The 9,781-nt window shown below is 34.8% G+C and overlaps 1 protein-coding gene across 1 annotated transcript; it reads left to right on the top strand.

The window, feature by feature from the left end:
- The first annotated feature begins 1,159 nt into the window (after positions 1-1,159).
- On the top strand, positions 1,160-9,140 carry LOC114152386 (mucin-13-like). The gene is made up of 12 exons (XM_028030272.1): positions 1,160-1,320; positions 2,589-3,185; positions 3,287-3,403; positions 5,484-5,590; positions 5,779-5,840; positions 5,954-6,114; positions 6,555-6,683; positions 6,760-6,805; positions 6,890-6,927; positions 7,443-7,530; positions 7,691-7,958; positions 8,041-9,140. Exons 1-12 carry the CDS (start codon positions 1,266-1,268, stop codon positions 8,200-8,202), a joined length of 1,830 nt encoding a protein of 609 aa, XP_027886073.1. The 5' UTR covers positions 1,160-1,265; the 3' UTR covers positions 8,203-9,140.
- Positions 9,141-9,781: the final 641 nt, after the last annotated feature.

Below are 9,781 nucleotides of genomic sequence, written 5' to 3'. Positions count from 1 at the left end.
AAGGATTTCAGCTGATTCTGTATTTGTGCTAACAAGTAGATGAACATATGTACCTAATAGTATGTCTGACAAAACTGCACATGCAATAAACTAGAGGTTGGGGGGAAAAAACGAGAAAAATAGTGAGCTCTCTTGAGTGTAATAAAGTAGAGGTGGTTCAAAAATAGATCTGTCCTCAGAAGTCAGAGAATGCCTGTTTTTAGTAATCAGTTGTTATTTTGTCTCTTTGGGTTTGATTGTACAACATTCTCCAAATTCTTTGCAACATCAAGAGGCAAATAAATGTGATGTTTTGGATGTTCACCTTCATAACTTATGTAGAGAAACTTGTTGTAACATTTTGCCTGTGCTGAATTGGGAAGATATTTTACAAATAAGTCGTTCTGCTCATTGTCTTTGAATGTCTAGTATGATGTATCATGCTTCTCTGAGGTTCATTACAAATTGCACATTTTTAAATCTGTACTTTGAGTCATTCTCTCAGGTAAGATAGCCAGTCAGAGGAATATTCATTGTTATTAAACATAAATTCATGACAGCACATATTTATAGCCAGGAATCTTGTAATTTTAGGTAAGCTATAACTCTTTACATGACACCTGGTTCTAAAAATTCTTTCAACTATATCTGAGTCTGGAAAAAAACTACAGGTTCCTGTTCCCTCACCTGCCTCAGGTATAAATCCTTACAAACTGCAGCTGTTTTGGCTTTAATGAAACATTATTTAAAGCTCCTGAAGACAAAATATATCAATATAGTGAGGAGACTTTTACCTTGGTTGATGCATCTTTTTATTTTCATACACTTTTATGTGAATATAAAGAACTTGGTGGACTGTTTGGTTCAGATGAATAACTGTAGAGTGATTTAACATTTTTGTTTCTGTTTTTTTTTATCCTAACAGACATCAGGTGTGTTGAACTTACCCTTTATAGTTTTCCTTCTACTGAGAGTGTTTTGGCCCATGTCAATGACCAGTGACATACTTTCAGCTCCTCCGAAAATCTGTGCCAGAGACAGTTTATGATATTGGATAGCAATAAGGAAATAACTTTTTTTTAAAAACCTGGCCTCTGGGTTTTTTTTCTGGAAGACATTTAGTGGCCAGCGACGCCCCAGGAGGAGTGGCTGCTGATAAAAACTTCGCTGTCAGGCATGATTTCACATTCATCTTAGACTTCCAACCTTTAAGGTGTCATCCACTCACGGGTTGTACTGCTTTTAGTAGTTTCGTGGGATTTTGGCCTTATTTTATTTTTGGAACAATGGCTAAAACATTGATTGTGACATTCCTCCTTTGTATTGCTGTGACCGCTGCTGGTAAGTAGTAATTCTTTTCTATCCTATCTTTAAATCCTCTTGGTTAGAAGTAGCTGTCAAGGGAAACATCTTTTTCTGTACTAGCTTGATTATTTTGTGCTTACGATGTTAAAATAGTGTCTGTTCTTTCATTAAACATGTCTATTAAACATGTCTATTATGGACAATAAACAGCACCCTCTCCACCACATAGTGGACAGCCTGCGGAGCACCTTGTCATATAGGCTGCTCCAGCTCCGCTGTAGTAGGGACAGATACAGGAAATCCTTCCTGCCACATGCCATCTCACTGTACAATAAAAGCTAAATCATTGTTCTGCACTAATCAGTCCAATTTTGCACAACTGCACTGTGGCACACTTGCTGTACATATATTTACATATACATATCTGCATTTTTTGAATCTTTGCAAGGACTGCTCTGAAGTTGCTTTTTATATTAACAGCATTTTATAGTTTTACAATTTATAGCATTTATTTTTTATTTTTTATTTTATCTACAACTACTACTTAGTGGTAGTTGTTATTGTGTCTTGCCTCTATGCTGTAGCTGCGAAGTAATTTCCCTGCTGGGATGAATAAAGTACTTCTATTCTATTCTATTCTATTCTATTCTATTAAAGCAGAAACAGCTCTAGTCTATAAAGACTACAACAAAGCAGGTGAAGCAACAGTTTAACAGAGAAAATTTTATCTCTTACAAAATATTTATCTCATTTTTTAGCTTGGAACTGAAATATCCCCTGGCAACATATCGAACACATCCATGGTTATTTTTTTATTAAAGTAATGGCCTCAAACCGAAGAAATTTCAATTTATTTAAGGATAAAAATTAACAATAAATTGAGTTTGCCTAATTATAGTAAGGGAATTTACAGGTTTAATGTACAAGCAACTATATTTATTTTAAAAATAGATAGTGTCTGAAAATCTGAAAGGGTTTACTCTTTAAAGATGATATAGCTTCTGCTGCAGTTATTTCAGTGACCATAATTATTTGGATTTTTCATTCAGAACATGTTTTATTATCCAAAGCCATAACCGAAGCTTTATATTTAGTTGTTGTGGAAGAAAACATAACAGAGACAAAAAAAAGAGTAACTTCCTAAATAATTCAGCTAAATTTGTTATCAATTGGTTAAGAAGCATAAAATTCATGTATTGTTAGTTAAACTGAAGAATTTTCTTTAAATAATGATGGATTGATAGCAACGACAACATATGTTTTATAACTTGGAACTAATGAAAAACTAACATCTGTTTACACAGCAACAGAAGAAACAATCCTATCAACCACAACTAAATCTCCAACACCTACACCAACCACGAAAGCTACAACTACAACAACAACCCCTCCAACATCTACGCCAACCACGAAAGTTACAACTACAACAACAACCCCTCCAACATCTACGCCAACCACGAAAGTTACAACTACAACAACAACCCCTCCAACATCTACACCAACCACGAAAGTTACAACTACAACAACAACCCCTCCAACATCTACACCAACCACGAAAGCTACAACTACAACAACAACCCCTCCAACATCTACACCAACCACGAAAGCTACAACTACAACAACAACCCCTCCAACATCTACACCAACCACGAAAGCTACAACTACAACAACAACCCCTCCAACATCTACACCAACCACGAAAGCTACAACTACAACAACAACCCCTCCAACATCTACACCAACCACGAAAGTTACAACTACAACAACAACCCTTGTAACACCTACGCCAACTTCAACAGGAACTCCACCAACAGAGGGTTCGAGTGTTTCACCCAACACAGGATCTTCACAAACGAATGCTCCCTCCACAGCACCAGTACCTACAACTCCAAAACCTCCAAGTAATTCAGCTCCTTTACAAAAAGATAAATCATTTAGAAAGCATAGCTAAACATTAAAATAACTCCATTGTGTGTTTGTGATTCTTGTCACAATTATCAAGGTGCTTGTGCTTCAAATCCATGTCGTGATGGAAGCACCTGTGAAGAACGTTTCAACCAGAATTTCACTTGCTTGTGTTTGCCTGGTGATGTTTATGACGGTTCATTCTGTCTAAGAGGTAAGTATCTGAGGGTAAAGCAGCATGGGTATATGAGGCTTCTTTCAGCTAAGTGTAGAAATCTGTGCAGATAGACAAGGTGAAAAATCTTGTTGCATCAAAGAACTTATTGTAATTAAAAACTGGCTTTTCAGTAAACCAGTAAAAATTCAAACAGACTAGGCAGTCTTAATGTCATTCGTTTGTTTGGGGATTGTGAGAATATGTTTAATTTGACTAAGAGATACGAGTTAAAGAAGTAATAACCTAGATTATTTGCTCTATTGTCTGTTATAAAAAAGACTCAGAGATTGACATAATTTTGATACCCAAGTAGATGCCCCCTGCTGGTCATTCTGAGGACTTTTATATATGGAGCTAAATTAGTCTCAGAAAGATTCACAATGCTTACGATGATATTTGTATGTGTACAATAAGGTCCACAAGCACACAAGATTTGTTTGCGTACCACATAATTCACAAATGTGTATAACACAATGCACAAATGCTTATCTCAACCTTCACATATGTGTAAACATTTTGTCAAATTTACATGAACTACAAATCTGAAAATATGCATTCACACAGCCCTTTCTATTTCTCCACAATAAGAACAAGCCCCTGATGTATTTTTCCCTAAAATATTTTGCTGCTGCTCTCGGTAGTCTCCAGGGACTTTTTATTTTTCCAGGAAAAGAAGAACCGTCTCATTTAAACTACTGTAAATGAGCAGTGCAGCCTAGAATATTTTTATAATATAGTAACTTTAATGTAAGTGCATGTACTTAATATAATGTGTCTGGACTGCAGGGTCAAGTCAAAAATATGATTTTTCCAGTAAATCTGGTAATGCACAGAGCTTTTCTTCTGCCTTGAGCGGAGCATCACAATTCTAATGCTCAGATATCCCAGCTTTTCACTAGCCTTGAACACATCATTCTCACTTGCTAATTCCAAGTGAAACAATGCAGTTAGAAAGTCTCAAAAGTCGAAAGCAAAGGCAGGCTGATCCATGCGCTTGTGTTGACCAATCCATCCACAGCTGGCGATTTGTGCACGGGTATTTTCAGATTTTTATTCGTAGTCTCTTAGTATTTGTGCAGTTTGAAACATGTAAAGTTGACAAACTATTTACACACATGTAAATATTGAGGTACACATTTAATTATTGTGATAAACTTACTAATCTTATTGCATCCTTGTGGATCTTATTGTACACGTATAAATATTACTGTATGCTTTGTGAATTCCTATGAGATTAATTTAGCTCCATAAATGTAGCTCCATATTTAAAGCCTTTCAGCCGGGTTCTCATTCACTTAAAAAAAGAAGAAATATCACATGGTCTGTCAGCTGATGAATTAATGATACTCACAATGAGATGCAAAACTGTGGCTCTCATAACTTTTATGGACAAAATTACTGAATATTTAATCTCATATTTATTACTGAATGTCATTACCATGTCTTTAAAAGCCCAATTTAACTTTAATTCTCACACTCATAACTCATAGTATGGACTATGAACCTCAAAAATATGACTGTACATTTTACACAAAATGGAGACTTTTAAACTCATAAGTATAACATGGAAATCTGAAATTATTACTTTTAAAGTTCAAATTTCGCTAATATTGTCAATAATATAATTTTTAAACCTTGACATGCTCAAAATTATAACTGTGAGAATTGAAACAAGTATTTTAGAAAACCCTGCCTATATATTAACTAACCTGGCCTATATCTATCTATCTATCTATCTATCTATCTATCTATCTATCTATCTATCTATCTATCTATCTATCTATCTATCTATCTATCTATCTATCTATCTATCTATCTATCTATCTATCTATCTATCTATCTATCTATCTATAATATTATAATTCTTTTTCTTAAAACAATTTCGTTGTCATCTAGTTATTAGGTTAACAGAGTTACCAGATTACTGGTAATATAACAGTTTTTTCTTCGTTTGTTAAATAGATATTTAATTGATAAGTAAGCTCTCATTTGTAAATTCAAACTGCTTGAACATTTCTACTTTTGTTTGTGGGATTTTTGTAGAAGTTTCTGACAATAACCTTGTTTTTCCAAATAGCCAAGGTTTTCCGTGGACTGCTAGTCTTGAATAGAGCATATGATGACAAAATGGCCGACAAAACATCAGAAATATTTAGTGAGACTGCTAAAGATATTACTGATGAGGTAAGCACTCATTTATCTTTCCCTGTATTTTATTTTGGGCCAAACATCGTACTTAAAAAAATATTGGGGAGTAATTCTGGTGTCACCTGTATTGCACTTAAGATTAAATTAAAAGATATTTTATTCTTTGAGCCCAAACATTGCCTATACAAAACGCTGTTCACTAAAATGATATTTTTAATACACAGATTGACACAAAGTTCCGTGATGAAGGAAATGGATTCCAACGATCTTTCGTGCTGGAGCTCAGGTAAGTTTTAGAATCAAAACTGTATTTTCTATACAATAGTGAATATTTACAGTATGACAGACTAATTCTCTGCTTAGTGCAGTCTTCCTTAATTATGACATTTTCCCACATAGGGAAAACAAACCTAATGCAAGGTCACAGACAAGGTCAGGAAACATTGAAGCATCAATAGAAATCGTATATGAACCAAGTGCTGAAATCACACAAGACACTGTAAAAGAAACAATGGGAACTATCACCTGCACAGGATGTGCACTGGATGGAAGCTTTACAGGTGAATTTTATACAAATATCTTCTTATTCTGGGGATTCTAGTCTAGTTTACTTTTCTCTTATTCTGTAAACAGCACATTCATTACAGTTATCTTCCAGGATATCTGCTTTATATTAATCAGAAATTTGTGGTGTTAAGGCTAGTTCCCATTTTTGTTTTGGAGCTTAATTTCTTCTTCTTTTTATTTTTCTATTATTTTATTTTCTGTCATTATGGTTTAGTTTTGTCAGACTTTTTTCTATTACTACACACTCATTTTCAACACTCTTGACAGCTATGGCACCTCTGCATGAACAAAATATACACGTTAGAATTTCTGTCACGACTTTAAATCTGAAAAAGTTCTGATGAAGTTAGTTATCAGTGATGTTCTGGATTGTACGTGCATGTTATGATATTAAGTTTTCTGATGCCACCTTTTTTTCTGTTTCATTCAAAAGAAAAAAGCCTTTGTGATTCCAATTCATGTGACACTTTATCTACAAAGTGCAGTTCTACAGGCGGCAGTTTCACATGCAGCTGTGACGATGGCTTTATTAGAACAAATTACAGTGACAGATTATGCATGGGTAAGGATATTTAACAATCAAGAGAGTTGAAATCTTTATCTGAGCTCTAACTGTGGTATAACTCTCTCTACTTTAGCTGCATGTCCCATTGGTCAGATATATGTGAACAACGAATGCAAAGAGTAAGTGCATCGACCTAACTGTCTGGCTTTATGGTTATCTGTAAGCCCGTCAGTTTCAAGTTAAACTATGTTTTTTTTTTCCAGCTGTGACTTTGGTTATACTGGTTTCAACTGCAAGGACAGTGAGTATACAGTAGTGAAAGTCAAAGCATGTTCATGAAGATGTTAATTTTTATGTTTGCTCGAGGGGAGGAATTACAACAAGCATGCAATTACAATTCAGCATACATTAAGCCATGTGTAAAGCAAATTATTTCTGTCATTTTGAGTGGAAATTTTTTTTTTTTTTCAGAATTGGGGAGGCTGGGGAATGTTTTTCTATGTTTTAAACAGAAAACAGTTTTCAACACTGGTTCTAATGCTGGCCTTCAGCCATTAGCTGCATGTCTTCTTCTTTCTCTGCCATACTGTGCAGCTACAAAAGCCTTTACTTAAAAAACTATGAAACACATAAAACATCTACTAAAGAAAATGAAAGTAGTTCTTTAGCCAAGTGAATGTCCCCTCTGTAGCTATAATAAAATCTTTAAAATCAAAATTTCAATTTTGAGACAGAATGATCTCTAAAATGTGATCCTGTTGTATCAAGACCATAAAAAGGCTGAGACTAATTACTGACTGCTTCTCTGTTTGTTAGATAGGTTGTTGATCGTCGTGATCATTTGCACTATCCTCGGAGCTCTGGTGATCGCTGCGTTGATCGCTTTGCCATTGGTGGTAACAAAGTAAGTTTGAACTCTGTTCATTTATCCACCTTAGTGACTTTTACAATCACCCTTTTCTCTAAAACTGAATCCATATTTTTACAATAGACTGCAAGCTATGTTACATATGCAATTTTAAACACAACATTGTTGCAGTTTTTTAAATTATTCTTTCCTTCAGATCCAAGAAGAAAAGCTCCAAGACAAAAGAGGAAGACATTGGGATACCCTATCAAAGTCATTCTATTGCCAAGGCCCCACTATCCTCCAGCAATGGCAACAGCAAAGACTTTTCCGCGTCAGTTAAAGAGCCAACAAACAGCCTGGCAAATTCTGGGGCCCCTCGAATCCCACGGGCCACAGCCAACAGCAACTGGGACGGCAGGACCAACCTGGAGATGACTCCGAGCAACAGTCGGCAAAACTTGATTCCTTCAGGGATGAACTCGGTGGGTACACCTCTGCACGAGAACACAAACATCTGTGCTTTATTCACTCACAAATTATGATGTCTCTTCTTCTTTGCTGCAGCGATTCAACGACAACCAAGATGACATGTACTCGTACTCCCAGAATCGACCCAAAAACCACCCTTACGAGGAGATCCAACCTAAGAGCAACCCTTATTCCCAGAACCGAGCCTCAAACCCTTACGCTCAGACCCGAGGCCAGACAAACCCTTACTTTAATTAAGGAGACGGAAGCTGAATCACTTCAGGGGTTCCTATTATGGTGTTTTTTCCCAAGTGACTGCAATTCATTGGAACCCCACTGATGTACAAGATGTAATCAGAAGCATATCAGCTAAGATGTGCAATGTAATGTAGTAGATATTATTGTATCGTGTTCCTTTGCTACTTTTAGCTGTTATTGTGTGACTTCTATCCTATAAGCTGTTTAAACCAATCTGTCTTTCATTGTTTAAATCTTTTTAATTCTTGTATTCGGAGTCACCCGTAGTTCTGTATGCTGATTGAACATGAGTCCATAATTTATACCATGTTTAATTTTCTTTGTGTTCATCTATGAATTTACTACAGTTGTTTTTTGCTCAGCATTTTAATTTGAGTCTCAATTTTATGTTGAACTAAGTTTTGGTAAATGAGATGAGCTGAAAATTGATCCAAATTAGAGAATGTGAAGATGTTCATCATCTTTCAATACAGTGTATTTTCTATAGCGGTAAAATTATTTATAATATAATTCCAATAGTTTACAGTATTTAGCAATGCTTGTATCATTTTTCTTTTTGTATTTCCTCATGTGATATTGTATTTAACTGAAAAGCTGTAAATCAGAGATGATCTGTATTTCAAATGTACACTAACATTTTTATATGGGTTAATAATAAAGATTGGATTGCTGATTTTCAAGTTTCAAACGTTTTATAAAAAGGATCTTGCTGTTTATCATGGACACATAAACATAATTTTAATGTTTCTACCTCTGATTCAAATTAGAGAATTTTAGGTCAAAATTCTCTAATCATATTCAATAAAAAAATATATTCATAATGCCTGACTCTAGCATTATTTAGATCAATTAGATACTGATGTTTTCAAGCCTTTATTTTTGTTAATTATGATTATTTTCTGCTGACATTTAAATCAACTTAATAAAAACCATCTTCATAATAACCACGTTTAATACGTTCTTAAAGATTGTTATTTTCAAAAAGTACTTTTAATCTCATTTATTGAATATGTCTGTAAATCTTATGTTAACTTTGGGCTTTCATTTATGCAAGAAACACTAACTATTATTGTTGTCGGATGGAATATTTATGCAATAAAACAACTTAAGCAACTTTTAAAACCAAAACTGAGTCGCCAGTTTGAGTAAAGTAAGATTGTTATCAGTTTTTGTCTTTTTTGTGATTCAAAATTACAAATCCAGGCTGAATTATACACATATTACCTTGGCTGGTCTTTCTTCCACTACATGTTGATCAAGCTTCCAGTCTTAACCCTGCCTGGATATTTACATTTGTAACATTTTGAACTAAGAAATAATTCAGTTAGAAGATTTTGTCAACTACCATGTGCGCTATGACTGGTTTTCTACATTGCACCCGTCAATCCCACTGGATATCAACAGTTGGGGGGTGAATTTGTTTACAAATTACCCAATCTCATAGGAGATATCTGGGAAGAAAAAGTGGCCATTTGACAAATACATTTCAGCAATAATAACCAATTATTAGAGATTAATTTTTAGCTTGTGAGAGGAAAGCAGGGATATTTAATTTATGCGGTAGGGGGAAGAAATTCAT

This window comes from Xiphophorus couchianus, chromosome 10, assembly GCF_001444195.1.
Source record: "Xiphophorus couchianus chromosome 10, X_couchianus-1.0, whole genome shotgun sequence".
Lineage (NCBI taxonomy): Eukaryota > Metazoa > Chordata > Actinopteri > Cyprinodontiformes > Poeciliidae > Xiphophorus > Xiphophorus couchianus.
Note: the sequence above shows the minus strand (reverse complement) of the source record. Positions and strands in the feature narration are given on the sequence as shown.